Source organism: Hippocampus bargibanti, linkage group LG03 (genome assembly GCF_051943395.1).
Source record: "Hippocampus bargibanti isolate YZ-2025 linkage group LG03, ASM5194339v1, whole genome shotgun sequence".
Taxonomy (NCBI): Eukaryota; Metazoa; Chordata; class Actinopteri; order Syngnathiformes; family Syngnathidae; genus Hippocampus; species Hippocampus bargibanti.
Genome location: NC_142736.1, coordinates 31,100,693 through 31,124,050, shown reverse-complemented (window position 1 = coordinate 31,124,050; position 23,358 = coordinate 31,100,693). Strand labels below are relative to the sequence as shown.

General features: G+C 38.8%; 3 protein-coding genes across 9 annotated transcripts in view; 2 read left to right on the top strand and 1 right to left on the bottom strand.

The window, feature by feature from the left end:
* ulk3 (unc-51 like kinase 3) overlaps positions 1-2,535 on the bottom strand; it is a 43,384-nt gene extending 40,849 nt beyond the window's left edge. For 6 of the 7 annotated variants that reach the window (XR_016114559.1, XR_016114561.1, XR_016114558.1 and 3 more), the window contains exon 1: positions 2,403-2,535. The gene's annotated coding sequence lies outside the window, so the exon portion shown is untranslated. Of the gene's footprint in view, positions 1-705; positions 850-2,402 lie in introns of those variants that run through there. The other variant, XM_088993068.1, reaches the window with a different exon arrangement.
* On the top strand, positions 1,891-14,916 carry tars3 (threonyl-tRNA synthetase 3). Its single transcript, XM_088993065.1, has 18 exons — positions 1,891-2,549; positions 3,556-3,743; positions 3,811-3,934; positions 4,771-4,895; positions 4,977-5,094; positions 5,856-5,920; positions 5,998-6,076; positions 6,168-6,314; positions 7,606-7,704; positions 8,468-8,634; positions 8,717-8,879; positions 9,858-9,995; positions 11,600-11,677; positions 11,748-11,848; positions 12,346-12,450; positions 12,539-12,611; positions 12,718-12,832; positions 14,158-14,916. Exons 1-18 carry the CDS (start codon positions 2,124-2,126, stop codon positions 14,304-14,306), a joined length of 2,460 nt encoding a protein of 819 aa, XP_088849191.1. The 5' UTR covers positions 1,891-2,123; the 3' UTR covers positions 14,307-14,916.
* A 260-nt stretch (positions 14,917-15,176) lies between these two features.
* On the top strand, positions 15,177-22,303 carry tm2d3 (TM2 domain containing 3). Its single transcript, XM_088993073.1, has 6 exons — positions 15,177-15,731; positions 16,013-16,114; positions 17,259-17,422; positions 17,515-17,689; positions 18,857-18,932; positions 19,947-22,303. Exons 1-6 carry the CDS (start codon positions 15,545-15,547, stop codon positions 20,110-20,112), a joined length of 870 nt encoding a protein of 289 aa, XP_088849199.1. The 5' UTR covers positions 15,177-15,544; the 3' UTR covers positions 20,113-22,303.
* The last annotated feature ends 1,055 nt before the right edge of the window (positions 22,304-23,358 follow it).

Sequence of the window (23,358 nt, the reverse complement as noted above, 5' to 3'; positions counted from 1 at the left end):
AAAGAAAACCCACGCAGGCAAAGGGAGAGTATGCAATCTCCACATGGGAAGACCAGAGGGACAAGGTAACCAGTCATTTCCTGTGCCACTCTATTCAAAAACAGTTTTGTTTTTAAATGTTCCTGCCTTTGAAGGATTTGCTGCATTTTTATATATTGTTTTTCTTTGCAGATAATGTGAAGTTATCAGCGTCCTCTCTGTCTATCGTATGCAGTGCACGTTAGTGGAGGCGGAAATAATGTTTTTTGAATGCATTGAAAAATTAACTCAAATTAACCATCATATCAATTTGTAGCACATACCAATAAGGTTATAATACAACAAATGTATGAACAAGAAAATTTAGTCATTGTTTCACTCTACGATATGATGATTTCACGTTAAAACTGTTATTGTGTTATTATATGTTGTTAATTGTATTGAAAGCTAACTGAATTGAGAACGAAGCCAATGAACAGGGAAGGAATTGTTGATCTAACTAACATACTCTTAAAAAATACGTGGATTTTAGCCTAACAAGGTAATAAGACAAAGACGTAAACAATCCGGTTGACTTAATTTGATGTTATGTTTGTAGGCTAGCAACAAGAAGTTGTAGCTAGCGGCATTAACTGAGTGAAACAACAGATGACAGCAACCATCCGGCTGTCACTCGAATAGTAACGTATTGATTCAAACCTCGTTCAAAACGCCATGATCGCGTACCTAGGTAGGAGTTAGTCCATGACTGGCAGAAGTGTTAGATAAGGTAATTGTTTACATCGCTGTCAGTTGTTTGCCGTGCACACACGCCGCCCCCGAGACGTGCGAGTCACGTGACTTGGAACCGTGTTGAATATGTCACACTGCCTTCTATCGTTCGGATACTAGTACTGCACTGCACCTGCTGGATTGCCGTCGTTTTTTTATTGAACAATCGACAGAAATGGAAAGATCAACGACACGTTTTCAAAGTATTACTAAATATATCATATAAAAACTATAAACATTGGGATTAATCTCTTTATTAAAAGGTACGACTAATAATAATCATTTTAAAGCCTGGTTGTGTAGTGGGTTCATTTGACTGTCTCCACTGAATGCAGGTACGCTACAGTGACCTATATTTCACCGCGATTGTTTCTGTCCAGTGAACCGAGCGCACTATGTACTCGCAGTCGTATATCATTGCATTTTTGTTACGGACGGAATCGATTTTCGTGGGATTTTCCAAGCTATGCAGTTTATGAGACGTATTACACATGTTTCCCTCCATGCTGGTTCTTGAACTTTCCGAATACGACAACGAGAAACGGGGGAAATTGTGAATGAAGTTTACGCTCTTTTTGCTAACACTACGGTTTATAAAAGTGAGGAGGTTGTAATTTTATAACTCATAAAAGTGGTACAATATATATATTTTCTCCATAACTACCAAGGTTCAAGCAAAAGGAAGCATTGGCATATATATTTCTAGAGCTCGCAATTTTCTTTCCTAGTATTCAGTGACAGCCATTTTTTTTATTTCTGACGAAAATCTTCCTGGATTCGATCGTTGATATTTACTAAGTTATATTTTTAATCTTCTCTTATGTTGTTTGTTCTTGTTTAGAATTTCAAAAGCTTTCCAATGGTACTTTACTTGTTAAGATCTACCAAAAATTAAGAAAGTTATGATAGTTTAAACTGTAATAAAGAACTCGGTCACAGATTTTCACATTTTGACTGTTTAACAGGCAGGAAATCCACCCATATTTCGAAAATTAAAAAAATCCATTATTTCCTTATTATTTGTCATAGAACAATAATCTATACATCATTTGAAGGCCCTTTAAATGCACTTTAATATGGTATTAGAAAATATGTGATGAATTATTATTGAACATTTTTGTCACATCACCCCCCTTAAATAATTCACACATTTTGTGGGTTTACGATCCACTCGGCTGCATTACTTATTGAAATAAAGACTATTACGAAAAAATTGGATTAATTAAAGGACTATACATCGTAAATTGGAGCACTTCGATGATCAGACTATTACTGTAGAAATGTTAAAAATGTGTTATTTTTATGATGGCACTTCCAAATACACGTAATGAATGGTTTTCAATTAAATTATTTATTTTATTTGGAACGCAACAATGTCGTTTTTCAACTATAGTGTCCTTGATTTTTTTTCGATCCTTTTATCTGATAAAACGCCACCGGAAATCCGCTATCATTGCCCAAGTGAGAGGCGTTTAAAGATGGCGGATTGCTTAGCAGCACGCTTCGCAGCTCAAGAGGAGCAAATTCGGGTTCTTGCTGGCGAAATCACCACCCTTCAAGACGGGATCAAGCGGGACTTGGGCCCTGCCGGCGATGCATGGGTCTCCTCCCAACTGGAGGAGCTTAGGTCGGAGAATGAGAAGCTCAAATACCGGCTACTGCACCTCCGCCGGGGTCTGCGGTTAGAACTGGAGCTGGAGTCGGGCAAGAGTTCACAGCCGGGAGGCCAGTGCGGAAAATCTGCCGGTGGGGAAGTCGTCACAGGAGGGCAGACGAATAACAAAGCTGCTGCGAAAAAGGTGAGGAATAACTAGTTTACATAACAATTTTGGTTCTCAGATATCTCTTGTTTTGAACAACGAGGATGTATTGTGTCATTGTGTCATCAAAATAAACACGATCTGAGAAAGTTTTCTGGTCAGAACGTACGTACTTGTAAAATCTCCGCTCAATTTTGTAGACTTTGCAACAAATGTACATGGAAATCGGTTGCCTTTTGTTGGTAAAACTTAAAGAACAACCGACACCATTTCCTAACTGACACCAGAAAAACGTTTTATAGCATCTAAAATACCCAAAACACGCAGGCTGATATTTTTAGTCAAATGCAAAACACCTATAAAAATGACTTAAAGGACAACCGACGTCTCCGGACAAGTTGTATCCATAATTTGTAAAATGGCTTCAAATGACTTCTGCTGAGCGTATTTTACAAAGATTCCACCGCATATAGCTATATTTTACATTTTAAGACTCGCACTGAATATTCCGGAAGTCTTGTTTTTGAGTTGGTGACAAGTCCGTACGTGACGTCACTGAAGGATCGCCCCTGACCGAAAAAAGGACACTATTGTAGCAGTCCTTCCATCACGTCAATCCATTTTGCTGTGCTTGTTTAGCAAAATGGCGACAAAGTACTTATTTAGTCTTTTTGTTTTTTTACTTTATTTTACTTCCGGGTTGAGTGAACGCTGGCGCGTGTGGTTGCCGCTGCTCACCCACAGAAAAACGTATCCTGTGACTGTAAAGTGACCTTGAGAGTTTTGAAAGGCGCTTATAAATGAAATGTATAATTATTATTTTTACTTTTTCGATTGGACAAGGCTCAGTTCAACATAGATGCGTAACACCGAAACGCCACTAGATGGCGACAAAGACGTGAGGGTTAAAAATAGGGAATGTCATTTATTCAGCAAATCTCTAATGTATTATTATTATTATTAATAATATTATTATTATTATTAAATAAAATAAGTATAACAACATGGGGGTTTTCTGTGTAATTTAACGGAGACTTTTTGGCAGCTGAAGGCCTTGCCGGCGTTTATCGATGAGCGCCTCAGCCTCTACGAAGTGCTAAAGAAGGAAAGTGATGCCCTCCAGGCTAAGAGAGCTTCAGAGGGAAAGCCCGTCACGGTGCAGCTGCCCGATGGGCGTCAGGTGCCGGGAACGTCCTGGATCACCACGCCGTACCAAGTGGCATGTGAGATCAGGTCAGTATTATCGCTGAATACTTGTTAAGCACTTTAGTTTTATTTTGATGTATTTTTTTGCTTCCAGTCAGGGTCTGGCTGACAACGCGGTGATATCTCGAGTGAATGGGGAGCTGTGGGACTTAGACAGGCCTTTTGAGCGCGACTGCTCGCTGGAGATTCTACGCTTTGAGAATGAGGATGCACAAGCAGTGAGTAAAACTTGACTTTCTGTTATTTTTAACTCATTCACTGTCAGATGACGTGCTAAAATGTGGCCACTCTTGTGCTGGGTTTTTGTCATTTTTAGTCAAATTGCACTGAATATTGAGTTTTAGGACTAGATAAACATTCAATGCAGCTCTTGTTTTATCAGGGGGAAAAAAATGAGTTAATTCCTAAGTTATATGGGTCTGGAGTTATCAGAGCTTGAAATGGGGGTGGCTGGACGAAAGGTAAATGGGAGGGAAAAATAATCAATAATAATAAAAAAAACATTGCCAGAGGTCTGGCACTTAGAAGTTAAATGTATTATTATTATTATTATTAGTAGTAGTAGTAGTAGAATGTATATTTTTATTATACAGTAAAGTCTCGTTATATCGATATCGGATATATCGATAGTCCCGGTTATATCGATACTATTTCTATGCACGCACGGAGAAAATTACATGCAAACAGTTATATCGATATTTTTTTCGGACTCCCTTGAATATCGATATAACGAGATTTTACTGTAATTATTCTTATTATTTTTATTATTGTTATTATAAAAAAATATTATTCTTATTATTATTGTTATTATAAATAAAATGTATTATTATTAGTATTATTATTATTATTGTTATCCTTACTGTTGTTATTATTATTATTAGTAGTATTTATATTTTTATTATAATTATTATTATTATAAATAACATGTATTATTATTATTATTATTATTATTATCCGTTGCATGGCAGTCATTTTTTTTTGTAATTGTTCTTTGCACATATCCAATATTTTAAGCAGTACAACATACTTTACAGTATTTTTTTTTCCTTTCCAGGTGTACTGGCATTCCAGCGCTCACATCCTAGGCGAGGCAATGGAATGCTTCTATGGTGGTTGTTTATGTTACGGACCTCCCATAGAGAACGGCTTCTACTATGACATGTTCCTCGATGGAACAAAGTGAGATTATCTGACCAGCAAAAAAAAAAAAGGCAAACATGACAATGGTCAACACAATTATATTTATATATTTTTTTCTAGGAGCATGTCCAGTACCGACTTTGGTGACCTGGAGACTTTGTGCAAGATGGTGATGAAGGAGAAACAAGCATTTGAAAGGCTTGAGGTTACCAAGGAGACGCTGCTGAAGATGTTCAAGGTGAGAGCGCGAGCGAGAGATGTCGCAAAATATGTAATCAAACATGTGTTTTAAATTCATGTAACTTTGTTGTTTCATGAATTCTAATCAAATTAAAAAACACAATAATAATGGAAATTAATAAAAAATATTTTGGTATTTCAACAAAAATGTACTGATTTACTGTACAGTGATACATTGGCTTACAAACTCAATTGGTTCCCAGACAGAATGTGTAAGGTGAAAAGTGTGTATCCCAAAAATTAATTTCTCATAGGAAGCCATTCAAATGAGAATAATCTGTTCCCAGGTCCCCATAAAACATAATTTTCTAAGCCTTAAAACTACACAAAATATACCTTATTGTCTGTATAATAGTCATTTTATTTACCTTTGTGATGGTTGTTATTAGCTTGATGGAATGAGTGGCCGGTTTCCTCAGCATTAAACACTTGATGAGGAACGTAGCCTTCTTCTTCCACCATCTTGAGGAATGATTTCTTGTAAGCTTTGGCAGCGTTATCGTCAGAACTGGCTGCGTCACCATGACGAATGACACCATGAATCCCTGTACGACGCTTAAAGTTCTCGAACCATCCGAACGACATCACTCATTGTGGCGCTCCGTGTGTGTATCCCGAAAAATAGTTCGATAGTTCGTATGCCAAGGTAAAATTGTCATAAATGTAACGTTCGTAAACTGAAAAGTTTGTAAGCCAAGGGGTTCGTAACCCGAGGTATCACTGTAGTTGCGTAACCCGGATGTTTTAATTTTTTTCCAGTACAACAAATTCAAGTGCCGCATTCTCAACGAGAAAGTCACCACACCAACGACTACAGTTTACAGGTTTGTTGCTTGAAGACAAGATTGTGAATATGATCTTCTTCTTTGACAAACTAATCATGATGATGGGTCTTGGATAGATGCGGACCCCTTATAGACCTGTGTAGAGGTCCTCACGTGAGACACACTGGCAAGATCAAAGCCATGAAGCTCTACAAGGTGCACCTTTAAAGAATTTATGCACTGGCCATTCACATTAATATACAGGTTTTTTTTGTATCGTCTCTCCCTTTGCTGTCTCTGTTGTCAGAACTCTGCCACCTACTGGGAGGGCCGTTCCGACATGGAGACCCTGCAGAGGATATACGGGATCTCCTTCCCTGACTCAAAGATGCTTAAAGAGTGGGAACGCTTCCAGGAGGAGGCTAAAAATAGGGACCACCGTAAGATTGGAAAAGTAAGTTTGCGGTCGCTTGATAGAAAATGTATTTGTATCTCAAACACAATCATTTATTGCAATGGAGAGTACTGGTAATATTCATATGTGAGAAAGATTGTAATTTTTAGACACTGGTATTAAAATCAGTATTTATTTATGTTTGTTATTTTATGTATGTTTGTTGTATTTATTTATGTTTATTTATATATCTATGTACATACTCTTGTATAATTTATTTTGGGTTTATCGTGATCAGAAGCGAATTACCCCAACAATTTATTTCTTCTTGTATTTATTTTTTATTATTATTCTTTGTGTATGTATATATATATATATATATATATATATATATATATATATATATAATATGTGTGTATAGATATATATATATGTATATATATATGTATATATATGTGTGCGTATACGTGTGTGTATGTGTGTGTGTGTGTGTGTATATATATATGTACATGTATATGTATATATGTACATGTATATGTATATATACGTGTATGTATGTGTGTGTATATATGTGTATTTGTATATATGTGTATATATGTATGTATATGTTTGTGTATGTATATATATATGTATATATGTGTGTATGTGTGTGTATATATGTGTATTTGTATATATGTGTATATATGTATGTATATGTTTGTGTATGTATATATATATGTATATATGTGTGTATTTGTGTATGTATATGTGTGGTTATGTTTGTTTGTGTATGTACAGCATGTATATGTATGTATACATGTATATACATATCTTTATCTACTATCTTTATGCATTTTTATTATTTGTATATTTTATGTAGTTATTTGTGTAATTATTTGTTTATTTATTAATCTATCTATTTATCTGCTTATTTATTATTTGTTAGTGTATATTTTCATTTATTTATTTATTTGTTAGTTTTGTTGTTTATTTATTTTACTACTACAATTTTTCTGTGTTTTGGTTTGGTCTTTGCTTGGTTCTTTAGCTATGGTATACGTATGTACATATATTTGCCTGCGTACCTGCGATTGGTTAGCAGCCGGTTCAGGGTGTCCCTCGCCTACTGGTCAAAGACAGCTGGGATAGGCTCCAACAACCCACACACACACACCGCAACCCAGTCATCCTCGCTTCCCAGTTGGGTCCCCAGCATGGGGTCCCACAAGGCGATTCCTCACTAGCGACCGCATGTTTCCACATGCTCAGCAAGAGCCATTGACTTGCCACCAGTTGGTTCAATCTCGGCGCTTCGTGAATATAAAATCCCAAAATGTTCCTAAAATGTGTTTATGTTTGGTGTACTTGACAGGATCAGGAACTATTCTTCTTCCACGATCTCAGTCCTGGGAGTTGCTTCTTCCTGCCACGTGGGGCTTACATCTACAACACCCTCATTGAATTCATCCGGGTAAGAACTCTGGCATTTGGAAGCTTTTGTTCACTTATTTTTCTACTTTTATTTACCTATTTTAACTAATTCACTGCCAGACGATGTGCAAAAAATGTGTCCACTCCAGTGCCAGGGTTTTTGTCATTTTTCACTCAAATTGTAGGACCCACATAATATTGAGTTGTAGGACTACATAAACATTCAATTCAGTGTTAGAACCCTTAGATTCTCTTCTTTCATAAAAAAAAGAGTTAATTCCCAAGTTATATGGGTCTGGAGTTATCTGAGCTTGAAACCACCATCACAAAGGTAAATAAAACAACTTTATTATACAGTACAGTTTATTTATTTAATTATAATACCATAGCACATTTATTATACATAAAATAAGGTATATTTTGTGTAGTTTTTAGGCTTAGAAAATCAGAAAGTAGCCAATTATGTTTTATTGGGACCAGGGAACGGATTATTCTCATTTTAATGGTCCCCTATGGGAAATTAATTTTTGGGATACACGCTTTTCGCCTTACACACTCTGTCTGGGAACCAATTAAGTTCGTAAGCCACGGTATCACTGTACTTGATTGTTGCTCGAAATACAGGTCAATGTTGTCACTTGTTAAAAGTATTAATGTTTACATGTGAAATGTTGCAAATGAAACTGTGCTATGAAATATTACACACGCGTATAGTTTTTTTTCATGAAAGAAAATTTAAGCTGTTAGTGAGGTCACAGTGTCTCGCAGGTTGACAGGTATGTATTTATGTGTTTCTCACTTAGGATGAGTACTGGAGAAGAGGGTTCCAGGAAGTAGCCTCCCCCAATATTTATAACAGCAAGCTATGGGAGACGTCAGGCCACTGGCAGCACTACAGCGAAAATATGTTCTCCTTCACCGTAGAGAACGAAACCTTCGCACTTAAACCCATGAATTGCCCCGGACATTGGTGAGACCACGTTTTCCTCGCTTCCAATTTTTCATCTCATGATTTAATTTTTATATCGCGTGCTGTGTTATCCCTGCGCCAGTTTGATGTTCGGCCATAGGCCTCGCTCGTGGAGGGAGCTCCCACTCAGATTGGCCGACTTCGGGGTCCTTCACCGCAACGAGCTATCTGGAACGCTGACCGGGTTGACCAGAGTGCGACGTTTCCAGCAGGATGATGCTCATATTTTTTGCACCATGGAACAGGTATTGTGCGATCCATTAGTATGCTATGCTATGTTTTGGAATACAGTGATACCTCGGTTTACGAACCCCTTGGCTTACAAACTTTTCGGTTTACGAACGTTGCATTTATGAAAATTTTACCTTGGCATATGAAATTTATTTGTATACGCAGCTGCCTCAATGAGTGATGTGTGGTTCGCGAACGTGCCCGTTTTTCTAATAACAAAATGGCAGCCGACTGTTTTTGTCCGCGATTCCCCGCCCCCAGTCTTCAGTGCAAGCCACGTGATTGGTCAAAAAAGCAGCAGTGAGGGGGGTGGTTTAAACATTAAAGAGACAGGCAGACGACAGTGAGAGTTTCAACTTTGATAGCTCAAAGGCAGAGAGTAGATTGCAAGGTTAAAATATTCCATCAATCAGGCTCCAGAAACAACCCACACACGCCATCTGTACACTTGATGCAAAAAGCTATGAACCCAGCTAAACAGAATACAACTGATGAGGAACTAGATAAAATTATCACAGAGAAATCACCTCCGAGGGATCATTGCTCAAGATGGTGAAAGGTTACATTCCTCATCAAGTGTTTAATGCTGATGAAACCGGCCACTCCATTCCATCAAGCCATCAACGACCATCACAAAGGTAAATAAAATGACTTTATTATACTGTAGTTTATTTCTTTAATTATAATAGCATAGCACATTTATTATACATAAAATAAGGTAGATCTTGTATAGTTTTAAGGCTTAGAAAATTAGAAAGTAGAAAATTATGTTATGGGGACCTGGGAACGGATTATTCTCATTTTAATGGTTTCCTATGGGAAATTAATTTTTGGGATACACATTTTTCACCTTACACACACTGTCTGGGAACCAATTAAGTTCGCAAGCCAAGGTATCACTGTATGGGAGATAACCAGAGTTATGATTTTGTTATTTACTTCTTTCCACGAAATATTTTTACTTTGATTTCTTTCCAATGTTTTGCCCTCAGATTGAGTCTGAGATGAAGGGCTGCCTGGACTTCCTGCGCAGTGTCTACAGCGTGTTCGGCTTTTCCTTCCAGCTTTATCTCTCCACCCGCCCGGAAAAGTACCTTGGTGACATTGTCGTGTGGAACCAAGCTGAGAAGGTATCAATTGCTGGTCAGGATTGTATTGTATTAGCCTTTAGTAGTCTCGCACTGAAGTATTTTACATTTCACAGCAACAAAGTGAGGAAAGGAAAGAAAGAAGTAGAAAAACTAAATACAGCAGCTGCTGTAAAGGCAGCCACTCTTGTGGTGCCATCCTGAAGTCAAAACAACAACAACAAAAAACTAAGAAATGATGTGACACAACATAAGATACAGTAATTCAATTTTAAGCACTTTTCTGCACCCTCTTTGTTGTATAAAGCAGTTATCGATGAAAGAGGAGAGGATCGAAGTGTCCTTTTTACCAGTGGATCAGGGACGTCATGGTGAAATGTGCATGTCTGCTCCTAAATTCGCTGAGTTTTGAAAGCAAACACGAAGCTTTAGAATTGATCGACAAACATTTACCGTGCCACGTAAATCCGCTTCAATTCCAAGCCGTGACAGCTGAACAAAGTAGGGCTGTGAAAATGCTGCCCATTACAGTCGCAAAAAAAGCACAGTCGCCCCAGAGCTGTCCAGCGATGACAGACAAATGGCACTGACAAAGTTCACGCATTCAGGCTCAGTTTTTTTGTGGTATGGAATATTTGCTGCATGACCAGGATGCACCAGGGTCTGATCAAGTTCAAAATGCTATTTTGAATACAACAATGTTTTCTATACAATGATACCTCGGTTTACGAACCCTGTGGTTTACGAACTTTTTGGTTTACGAATGTTAAATTTATGAACATTTTACCTTGGCATACGAACTATTTTTCGGGATACACATGGAGCTGCTACAATGAGTGATGTGTCATTCGCGACCGAGCCCGTTCTCCGAAAAGAAAAAGCCGGCTTATTTTGGTCCACTATTCCCCGCCCCCAGTCGTCGGTGAAAGCCACGTGATTGGTCAAGAATGCAGCGGTGGGGGAGGGGGGGGGGGGTAAACATTAAAGAGACAGGCAGACGACAGAGTGACAAAATGGAAAGAAAACTGTGAAATTTGGACTTGTTAAAACTTTGATAGTTCAAAGTGTAGACTGCAAGGTTAAAATTCCCACCAATCAGGCTCCACGAATAACCCGAACAAGCCATCTGTACACTTGATGCAAAAAGCTATCAATCCAGCTAAACAGAACACAACTGATGATGAACTAGATAAAATTATCACAGAGAAAGCACCTACAAGGGATCATTCCTGAAGATGGTGAAAGAAGAAGGTTACGTTCCTCATCAAGTGTTTAATGCTGATGAAACCGGTCACTCCATTCCATCAAGCCATCAACGACCATCACAAAGGTAAATAAAATGACTTTATTGTACTGTACAGTTTATTTCTTTAATTATAAAACCATATCACATTTATTATATATAAAATAATGTATATTTTGTGTAGTTTTAAGAAAATTAGAAAGTAGAAAATTTTATGTTTTATGGGGACCTGGGAACGGATTATTCTCATTTTAATGGTTTCCTATGGGAAATTATTTTTTGGGATACACACTTTTCGCCCGACACACTGTCTGGGAACCAATTAAGTTTGTAAGCCAAGGTATGACTGTACGTTGCGATGAGCGTGCACCCCATGACTATGTTACTGACTCATGTTTTCCAGCAATTGGAGAACAGCCTCAACGAGTTTGGAGAACCTTGGAAACTGAACTCGGGTGATGGCGCTTTCTATGGGCCCAAGGTCAGATCACTCAAAAAACATAACAGTACATAAAAATGTCCACATAACACTTACGTATACGCTCTTATAGATTGACATTAAAATCAAAGACGCCATTGGTCGTTACCACCAGTGTGCAACCATTCAACTGGACTTCCAGCTTCCCATTCGCTTCGACCTGACCTTTGTGGGGTAAGATGTCCGATCGAAACACCCGACACAGTGCACGCATTTTGATTTACTGACCGTGCTCTAAGGATGACCTTTTAATCTACTTGCCCTAGCAAACAAGGGTTTAGCCACGCGGATTACAGACGCACTGGTGAGAAGTGCTTGAATGATTGACTAATTTGATAAATGTGTCAATGAGCGAATAATAATAATAATCATCATCATCATAATCATAATAATAATAGGACCTGGGAACGGATTATTCTCATTTTAATGGTTTCCAATGGGAAATTAATTTTTGGGATACACACTTTTCGCCTTACACATTCTGTATGGGGACCAATTAAATTCGTAATCCAATGTATCACTGTACATTTAATTTCTAAGCGCCTTTCAAAACTCCCAAGGACACTTTACAGTCACAGGATTTTATTTTTTGTGCCGGTGAGCAGCGGCAGCCATTCGCACCAGCGTTCACTCTACCCAGAAGTATCTATATATTTTTTTCTTACCCACAGAAAGGATGGTGATGACAAAGCTCGTCCAGTTATCATCCATCGGGCCATCTTGGGCTCTGTGGAGAGAATGATTGCAATTTTGACAGAAAACTATGCTGGGAAATGGTGAGTCACTTACTCGTGACAGTAAAAATATTAACAATGATAGTAATAACATGGACATTTTGCTTTTTACACTTCTCCCGATCATCAGGCCACTTTGGATCTCTCCAAGGCAAGTGATGGTTGTACCCGTCAACCCATCTTGCGAGGAATATGCCAAGCAAGTGAGTCTCGTTTCTCGCTTTTCAATCTGCACCACAACTAAGAGCTTATCGATGAGGTCACCGAAACATACGATTGATTATATGGTCACCGTTTCTTGCTTCTCAGGTCTGTAAGCAGTTTACAGATGCAGGCATGATGGCGGATTCTGACCTGGATTCTGGGTGTCTTTTAAATAAAAAAATCCGAAATGCTCAACTGGCCCAATATAATTTCATTCTGGGTAAGAAAATCAGTATACAGTGAGACCTCAATTTACGAACTATACAGTGAGACCTCAACTTACGAACTTAATTGGTTCACAGACAGAGTGTGTAAGCTAAAAAGTGTGTATCTAAAAAAAAAATCCCATAGGAAACCATTAAAATGGGAATAATCTGTTCCCGGGTTTCCATAAAATATACTTTTCAACTAAATAAGCCTTAAAACTACACACAACATACTATTCTATGTATAATAAATGTGCTATTGTATTGTAATGAAAGAAATACACTGAATTGTATCATAAAGTCATTTATTTACATTTGTGATGGTCATTTATGGCTTGATGGAATGGCGTTGGAGGTCAAAGGGAATTGCTGTTTGGAAAGAGAGGCGCATTACATAAGGACTGTAATTAAAGAAATAAACTGTGCTGTAAAATAAAGTTTTATTTACCTTTTTGATGGTCGTTGATGGCTTAAGGAAGGACAGTCACCTTCCATAAGGACTGTTGGTAACTTAACCTCTGGTGCTGTTCGGTCATGTGCTTCCGCCGAAGATCACTCCGCCAGCCGTGGTGGGTGTGTATTATGAAAATAGTACTTATTATAAGGTTTAATTTTCAGAAATTTGACGTTTGTAAGACAAAAAGTTTGTAAGATAAGGTGTTTGTAAGTTGAGGTCTCACTGTATATTTTTTTGCCTTGTGTGTGTTATTATAGATTCAATCGGTAAACAGTGGGGAAAATAAGCAATCAATAAACAAAGATCACCCCCAATTTTTCTTGATGATAATGATATGCAAAAGCCTTGTTCCGTGTAATGGTTCAAAAAGGTGCAAAAATTGCATCTGGTATCAAGAGAAAGGTTGAGGATGTCATTTTTCGTCAATTCAATCCATGTAAGACAAAACTAATCAATGATAAAACCAATCGAGTTGTCCGCCATAATTGAATCTTAACATTTGCGTCAATTACATGCAGAATATTGACTGTTTATGTTCACCTAATTTTTATGTATATATTTTTTGCTTAAAATTGTTAGTACAGTCCCTTACATTGAAGATTTTGTTTTTCTACTTCTTTCTTTCCTTTCATAACTTCGCTGCTGTGTTACTTCACAACCTCCAAGCGGGGGCCATGTAGGGGAGCTATGTGACTTGGCATTAATGATAATAATTTAATAATAATAATTTAAGAATACTATTTTAATAATAATTTAATAATTATATACTAATAATTTAATACATGTAATATAATAATAAATATAATAAATAAAAAATAATGAATACATTTCATTTTTAAGCACCTTTCATTAACCGGTGTTGATTTTATCATACCTTGGCAGTGGTCGGCGAGAAGGAGAAGATGACCTGCGCCGTTAACGTGCGCACCAGGGATAACAAAGTCCACGGCGAAGTATCGGTGGCCGATGCGCTGGCCCGTTTGAGCCTTCTAAAGCAGGCACGCTGTCGAAATGCTGAAGAGGAGTTCTGATGGTGCTGGAAGAGTCAACCGGGGTGTCTGAGTTCCTCAGTTTGCCGCAGATGAGAATAGAATTGGTGAAAAAAAATGTGTTATATTAAAATGGTACTGAGAATGTCTGTTAATGGCGCAAAATGTCATTGTGAAGTGGGTTGGTAGGTTCAAGAAATGATTGCTACAGTGATACCTTGGTTTACCAACGTTAAATTTATGAAAAATTTACCTTGGCATACAAACTATTTTTCGGGATATACACGGAGCTGCCACAATGAGTGACATCACAAAGGTAAATAAAACAACTTTATTATACAGTGCAGTTTATTTCTTTAATTATAATACCAGAGCACATTTATTATACATAAAATAAGGTATATTTTGTGTAGTTTTAAGGCTTAGAAAATTAGAAAGTAGAAAATTATGTTTTATGGTGACCTGGGAACGGATTATTCTCATTTTAATGCTTTCCTATGGGAAATTAATTTTTGGGATACACACTTTTCGCCTTACACACTGGGAACCAATTAAGTTCGTAAGCCAAAGTATGACTGTATTATGAAAGACGGCGACATAACTGGCATGTAGTCATCCCTTCTTTGAGGGAAATAAATGAAATATAGAAGTGCCTCTTGTTTTGTTTTTGTCCTCCCCAAACAAGTCAACAAGGGTTGAACAGGGTTAAAGTTTGAAAAGTTAAAATGGTATTTTATTTATTTAATTACATAAGTGAGCGACCTGGTATAAAGTGGGAAATGCATGGACTCACAGTGCACAGGTTCCGGGTTCGATTCCAGCTCCAGCCTTCCAGTGTGATGCTTGCATGTTCTACACATGCCAGTGTGGGTTATCTCCGGGTTCTACGGTTTCCTTTCACATTCCAAAAACATCCACGTCAGGCTGATTAAACACTCAGAAATGTGAGTGAGTGCAGGTTGTCTGTCTCTATGTGCCCTGCGATTGGCTGGCAACCGGTTCAGGTTGTCCCCTGCCTACTCCCCGAAGAGGGTTGGGATAGTCTCCAGCACACCCCCGATGCCTTTTTGGATAAAGCGCATCAGAAAATTGATGGATGGATGAAATTACACTACACATGTAAAGAATGAGTGTGTCTGATATGGATGTAAAAAAAAAAAATTGAATAATGAATCCTTTTTCAACAGCGTCAAACTGATCATCGTTACGTAAACGGCAAATCGTTGAGAAGAAATCATCAGATGATGCTGTTATACATAATGAGACCATAGAGAGCAACAATGCGCTTCAGTTCACCAACCGCTACAAGCAAGCAACCAACGAGGGTGAAAAAAGAGGACGAAACAAGGAAGTCAAGCAACGAACAAATCGCTTGTATACAGTGGCGACCTGAAATGGAGCGATTCATCAAAAGATACGGAATTGGATTTCTATTGTGTACGGACCTTTTCTTACAGTGTATTAATGGTACGTTTCTTCTGCGTTTAATGTGAAAGTTTAAAATGTACACGGAAACGCTGTCGCGAACAGCAAGAGGGTCAAGCTAACACTCAAAACTGCTAGCTAGCTAGCGTCGCCTGTTAGCCGTTTGTCTATTCAATATCGCTTTTCCACATTTGACGCGTTTTTTATTTTTATTTGTTTATTGTTTTTGTTTCGTTATGTTTATTTCGATTCAAGCAGTGATTTACCACGTCGAAAATATCCACTGTACCCGCCGTGATTGATGTTCGTGTTTCCTCGTTCAGGATATCTGAGCTCACCGAACGTCGGCCAGGATCCTCCGTACGCCAGAGACGCCCAACACGGCCCGGTTATCACCAGCCCGGTGGTGCCTGCTGCAGCCACCGGTAATTTTCATTGATTCATGTACTGTGCTGGAGTTGTGTGTTGTTTTCGTACATGTGCAACGCATTGGTTCAGTAGTACAACGCCCCCCGCCCTCAGTCGTACTCTTTGTTTGCGTCGTAAAAAAATGTTCATACATACAGGATGAAGTCAAACGAAAATTGAAAAGGAAAGATCAGCACTCATTTGCTTATCACGGTAGAGTAATGGCATTGTCGCAAATCCATCTAGCATAGTTACTGTTACAGTGATAGCTTGGCTTACGAACTTAATTGGTTCCCAGACAGACTGTGTAAGGTGAAAAGTGTGTATCTCAAAAATTAATTTCCCAGAGGAAACCATTAAAATGAGAATAATGCGTTCCCAGGTCCCCAGTAAAACATAATTTTCTACTTTCTAATTTTCTAAGCCTTAAAACTTCACAAAATATACCTTGTTTTATGTATAATAAATGTGCTATTGTATTATAATAAACAAATAAACTGTACTATATAATAAAGTCGTTTTATTTACCTTTGTGATGGTCGTTGATGGCTTGATGGAATGGAGTGGCCGGTTTCATCTACATTAAACACTTGATGAGGAACATAGCCTTCTCCTTTCACCATCTTGAGGAACGATCCCTTCTAGGTTCTTTCTCTGCGATAATTTTACCTCGTTCCACATCTGTTGTGTTCTGTTTTAGCTGGGTTGATAGCTTTTTGCATGAAGTGTACAGATGGCTTGTGCGCTTTATTTCTGGGAATTTTAACCTTGCAGTCTACACTCTGCCTTTGAACTGTCAACGTTGAAATGAGTCAAAATTTTACTGTTTTGTATCCATTTTATCACTCTCTCTCTGTCGTCTGCCTGTCTCCTTGTGGTGGAATCTTTGTAAAATACGCTCAGTAGAAGTCATTTGAAGTGATTCTACAAATTATGGACACAACTTGTCCGGAGGCGTCGGTTGTCCTTTAAAACGGTACACATACCTACCATCATTTCTGCACTTAACATGCCGCAAAAGTGTGTGTCGTATCTCCAGGCTTTATGATTTCTGACGTTTTTTACAGCCATAAATGGCCTAAAATCAGGAGCAGGCACCTACCTCCATATTTTATATGCAGGAATAAACATTCCTTTTTACGTTTCCATCTTTGATTGCAGCTTTTCCCGCTGGTAACGACGAGAGCTACGCCTCTAAATGTCCCAGTGGGGGACTTTGCAGTCGCTTGCCCGCTGATTGCATGCAGTGCAATTATCAACACAATTGCACCTACGGGAAACCAACTTCCTTCTCTTGTAAAGTCAGAAAAGGCGTTCACTGTATTGTGAGTTATAATTTTTTACCCCCTGTGATTTTTTTGTCATCATTCCTGATTGTGCCTCAACCCTGTTGTTGTTTTTTGTGTGTTTTGTTTAGGGCGAGTCAGGCCAGCAGCAAAACAACTTTTCTATTTCCGTCACCTGTCAGTTTTGTTGGCAGCTGGACTCCAGGCAGTACCGCTGCTCCAACTCCACCAGTTGCATGACTGTGGCTTGCCCCCGGCAACGCTACAATGCTACTTGTGACGTCTTGGAACACGTCCATTGCTTAGGTACGCAACATGCTTTGGTTTGGCGTTATGGATTTTTTTTTATATGAAAAAAACAGCGCACACATTAACATTTTATCACTGAATCTAGCCTGACAATGAAATATAGAGAAAATAAGTTACAATTAGGTATGGAATGATAACCGGTTTGATGATTAACGTTGGTTTTTAAAAGGTCAGGATTTCAGTAATCGTAAATACAGTGATACCCCGGTTTACGAACCCCTTGGCTGACGAACTTTTCGGTTAACGAATGTTAAATTTATGAAAATTTTACCTTGGCATACAAAGTATTTTTCGGGATACACACGGAGCTGCCACAATGAGTGATGTGTCATTCGCGAACGAGCCCACTCTCTGAAAAGAAAATTCCATCCGGCTTGATTTGGTCCTCTATTCCCCGCCCCCAGTCTTCGCTTAAAGCCACGTGATTGGTCAAGAGCGCAGCAGTGAAGGGAGGTGGTTTAAACATTAAACAGACAAGCAGACAACAGAGAGAGTGACAAAATGGATAGAAAACAGTGAAATTTGGACTTGTTTCAACTTTGATAGTTTAAATGCAGAGTGTAGACTGCAAGGTTAAAATTCCCGTCAATCAGGCTCCACAAATAACCCACACAAGCCATCTGTACACTTGATGCAAAAAGCTATCAACCCAGCTAAACAGAACACAATTGATGAGGAACGAGGTCAAATTACCCCAGAGAAAGCACCTACAAGGGATCATTCAACGACCATCACAAAGGTAAATAAAAACGTTATTATACAGAACAGTTTATTTCTTCAATTATAATAGCACATTTATTATACATAAAATAAGGTATATTTTGTGTAGTTTTAAGGCTTAGAAAATTAGAAAGTAGAAAATTATGTTTTATGGGAACGGATTATTCTCATTTTAATGGTTTCCTATGGGAAATTAATTTTTGGGATAGACACTTTTCGCCTGACACATTCTGTCTGGGAACCAATTAAGTTCGTAAGCCAAGTTATCACTGTATTTGTTTTGAATATATTTTCACAAATTAACCAAGAAAAACCAAAACGAACAAATTTGGGAACGGCGCTCCACGTCATATTTTCAATTCCAGAATAAATTTGGGAATGGTAGTGAATGAGTTAAACATGTAAGCTCACATATTATGTCTACTCACACTTGTTTATTTGTAGGCAAAAGGCGTTTTCTGAAGCGTTTGTATTGCAACTGGACTGGAGGATACAAGTGGTCCACGGCGTTGGCGCTCAGGTACAGCGATACCTCAGTTTACGAATCCCTTGGCTTATGAACTTTTCGGCTTACGAACGTTAAATTTATGAAAATTTTACCTTGGCATACAAACTATTTTTCGGGATACACACGAAGCTGCCACAATGAGTGATGTGTCGTTCGCGTACGAGCCTGTTCTCCGAAGAGAAAATGGCAGCCGGCTTGTTTTTGTCCTCTATTCCCCGCCCGCAGCCATCTGTTAAAGCCACGTGATTGGTCAAGAACGCAGCAGTGAGGGGAGGTGGTTTAAACATTAAAGAGACGGGCAAACGACAGACAGAGAGTGACAAAATGGATAGAAAACAGTGAAATTTGGACTCGTTTCAACTTTGATAGTTCAAAAGCAGAGTGTAGACTGCAAGGTTAAAATTCCCATCAATCAAGCTCCAGAAATAACCCGCACTAGCCATCAGTTCAATTTGAAATGAAAAGACAAGCAAGGGAACCAGCAATTAATGATGTTTCTAGTGTGTTTGCTTGCATCTGTTGCTGTTGCAATATCACAACTTCCAAGATGTACAAGTCAGAGCTCCTTGAGACACTTGAAAAGCTATCCATTCCATCAAGCCATCCACGACCATCACAAAGGTAAATAAAACCACTTTATTATATAGTACAGTTTATTTCTTTAATTATAATATCATAGCACATTTATTATACATAAAAATAAATAAAATAAGGTATATTTTGGGTAGTTTTAAGGCTTTGAAAATTTGAAAGTAGAAAATTATGTTTTATGAGGACCTGGGAACGGATTATTCTCATTTTAATGGTTTCCTATGGCAAATTAATTTTTGGGATACACACATTTCGCCTTACATATTCTGTCTGGGAACCAATTAAGTTCGTAAACCAAGGTATCACTGTATAATCGAAGCTTACCAAAGACTTAATTTTATCGTTAATGGGCATTTGTTGACTCTTATTCCAACCCCCACTTTGGCAACCTGGTATCACATGACTTTTATTTATATTTTTGTCTACTGTATGTAGCATCACGCTAGGCGGTTTTGGTGCAGACCGCTTTTACCTGGGCCAGTGGAGAGAGGGTCTGGGCAAACTCTTCAGCTTCGGAGGACTGGGCATTTGGACTTTGATCGACGTGCTTCTCATCGCCGTGGGTTACGTGGGCCCGGCCGACGGTTCTCTTTACATCTAAAACAAACAAAAAAAAAAGGATGTTTGAGACACGGCTAGTGCTCCAAGGACGCATGATCTACTGACACTGCGTGGTCAGCACCGCCCCGGCATGCCCATCTGCTAGCACGCGGAAAGTGTTTTCCTGCCTCGCACCCGATGATGGAAGATGAGTGTGTGCCTGTGCTTATACACACACACACACACACACACACACTCACTTCACACACATATGGCAGCTCGAAACCCAATCAGCCTCCTCTGGTGCGAGCGTGCAGATGGAGCGCCGTACCACCAGTAGGAACCGGCAATTACGTCCTGGCGTGAGCTCGCTCCGTGAAGCCAGCTCCCAATATGGTCTCGGACGGTCAAACTGCGATGGCTGGTTTTCTTTCAACCCAGCGCATGGTAGATAAAATGGACGCAGACGCCATTGTCATTCATTGATAGGATTGTCGTAAAAATATTATTTCAGCAAAAAGGGCTTTTTTAACTCATTCACTTCCAGACGATGTGCAACAATGTGTCCACTCCGGTGCCAGGGTTTTTGTCATTGTCAATTGAATTCCAGGACCCACAGAATATTGAGTTTTAAAGGACAACCGACACCATTTTTTTTTTGCTTTCTAACTGACATCAGAAAAACGTTTTATAGCATGTAAAATACACAAAACACGCAGGCTGATATTTTTAGTCACATGCAAAACACCAATAAAAACGAGTTAAAAGTGTCCCAAAACTACGTCAAAATGACGTAGTTGAGATTCAGAAGGTCCCACCCCCTTGTTCGTGACGTCACACCAGGACGTCTTGCCTTGCTATAGAATCAAAACAATGGCTTCAGATTCGGAGAAGATGATTTGTTGTTACTAATCCAGTTCTGAATATGATTCAAATAGTTCTGAAGAGGAAAGCATACATGTTTGCAATCGATTAAAGAAGTCCTTTTGGATCAATTCGAGCCGTCAGGACTCCAATGTAGCGTCCCAGAAAATGCACAAGATGGCGCCCAAGCTCCGTTGGAAATGGGCTGATTTGTCTGCTGGGCATTTGTGTCAACTAGTGTCAAAGTGTCTTGGTGCAACACACAGCGATTCGCCATCGCGTTATGTGTTTTCCTTCTAATTTCGCCATCAACCCGGATCAACACGAAGTTTTCAGACCAAACAAAGTACCCAAAATGCATTGTGTGTCACTTTCTCGGTCAAGGGCATTCCCTCCGTGATGTCACATAGGGTATCGTCATCAACTCGAAAACAAGACTTCCTGAATATTCAGCGCGAGTCTTAAAATATAAAATATAGCTCTATGCGGTGGAATCTTTGTAAAATGCGCTCAGTAGAAGTTATTTGAAGTGATTTTACAAATTATGGACAGAACTTGTCCGGAGGCGTCGGTTGTCCTTTAAGACTACATAAACATTTAGTACAGCGTTAAAAACCTGAAACTCTCTTCTTTCATCAGAAAAAAATAGTTCATTCCAAAGTTATACGGGTCTGGAGTTATATGAGCTTGAAATGAGGGTGGCTGTCCAAAATACATTGGTTTATATAGCGCTTTAACAACAGCTGAAGCTGGAACAACACGCCATCATGAAAAAAATGGATATGCTGCCCCCTTGTGGAAAAGAAAATAAACATTTTCAGAGGCCATGGCCAGCGCTTGATCGGCACCCAAGCATGAAAAAACAAAACCCAAACAAATTCACGAATGGCGCTCTTTGTCATTTTCAATTCTGGAATACATTCGTAAATGGCAGTGAATGAGTTAAATAAATTACCCCCTCCCGGAATAGGTCAGTGGAGTCAAGTTAATTTCTGGCTTTGGAGGTAATGTTAAAGCTGGAAAATAAACCCAAAGATGAGTTTTACTCCATTGTTGGAAAATATTTAGCCCCTTTAGTGCGACTGCTAAAAATGTTCTCTGTTTTTAAGTACATATAGCGCAAATGCACTTTCAACTCTAGTGTTTTGAGTTGAAACAGAACTAACAACATAATCTCATACTGTGCGTTTATCCACATTAACACTAATTTGTCATGCTTCCTACTATGATGCAAATGCACAACTGATAGGATCATGTTACAGGAATGACGTCATCATAAACATATGCAGACGGTGACATTTTGCAAATGTTTATGTATATTTATTTTTTGTTCAAAACACTGTAAATAACATTGAGTTGTGTGTATAAAATGTGTTTTTTTTGCCTGACTGCGACCATTTTAAATATCACGGATGCAAAGTGGGAGGTTTTTTTTTCGCAAACATAGCGTGTGAATAAGCGTAGGAAGTTCAATATGCTGATTATAGGCTAAAAGAAAAAGCGAGTTTGTTTGGAAATTACTATGGGAGTGGTTGAATGAATTTTGCTCAAAGATTAGCGGAAAATTAGATATAATGGTAGACCGGAGGGAAGAAGAAGCGAAGGGGGGGGGGGCGTAACGTTAAATAATTATCCTTCCTAATCATGATAATCCTATTTAATCATAGCCTGGAAATTACATGCAGCATTCCCTAATGAGGATGAAAGTGTAACCATGTGCTAATGATGTCTGACCACAAAAAGGGCACTTTTATGGGGAACTTTTTTTAAGGAGGAAAGAGAACAAAGTGAATTCATAAATGTTTCACATAAAACACTCCTCCACTGACCTCAATGGACCCGCGGTCAACCAAATCCTCTCGCCCATCTTCTGTTGTCGTGAAACGGCGCCCCGCGGTGTCTCGTCTACGGTTGCCATGGTGCGTTTCGAGTCTACTTTAAATTGTGGAGTCTATAAAAAGCTGCTGCCCGTCCCTTTACGTTGGACTCTTTACCTCACATTGTGTTCTTAAAGACGCTAATTGATGGGGGGAAATAGTGACCGCGTAGCAGGTTGGTCTTGATAAAAGAAGTCTATTTTCGTGTGAGTGACATTGTGTAAGAACCTAAAACGCCATTTGACAATTTTCTTGAGTTCGGTGTAGGTTTAGTAACATTGTGTTACTGAATTTAATATTTTGAGCGCAACGGCTAAGTTACTACCTGAGTTACAAGTACCGTCACGATATCCCAGCTTCTAAAAGTATCGCTCTCGGACTTCTAACTGTAGCTTTCGCACATAATCGTAGCATTGTTCAGATTTCATGCTACAGTAATTCGCTTTGTCCATACTCGCCATTGTTGCTTTCTGCCGACCAGCGAGAAAAACCACTTGATTCGTGACGTCACATCCGTAAAAAAAAAAAAAAACAGGCATCTCGTATTGACATGTAAAGCGAGCCGT

What these genes read in the sequence shown, in the direction of transcription:
- tm2d3 (XM_088993073.1), top strand. Translation starts at nt 15,545, where the DNA reads ATGCGCTTCAGTTCACCAACCGCTACAAGCAAGCAACCAACGAGGGTG. An exon ending in TTTCTTACAGTGTATTAATG is followed by an intron (nt 15,732 to 16,012) that starts GTACGTTTCTTC and finishes TTCCTCGTTCAG; the next exon opens with GATATCTGAGCTCACCGAAC. An exon ending in GAAAAGGCGTTCACTGTATT is followed by an intron (nt 17,423 to 17,514) that starts GTGAGTTATAAT and finishes TGTTTTGTTTAG; the next exon opens with GGCGAGTCAGGCCAGCAGCA.
- tars3 (XM_088993065.1), top strand. Translation starts at nt 2,124, where the DNA reads ATGTCGTTTTTCAACTATAGTGTCCTTGATTTTTTTTCGATCCTTTTA. An exon ending in AAGCCATGAAGCTCTACAAG is followed by an intron (nt 6,077 to 6,167) that starts GTGCACCTTTAA and finishes CTCTGTTGTCAG; the next exon opens with AACTCTGCCACCTACTGGGA. An exon ending in TGTGGAACCAAGCTGAGAAG is followed by an intron (nt 9,996 to 11,599) that starts GTATCAATTGCT and finishes CATGTTTTCCAG; the next exon opens with CAATTGGAGAACAGCCTCAA.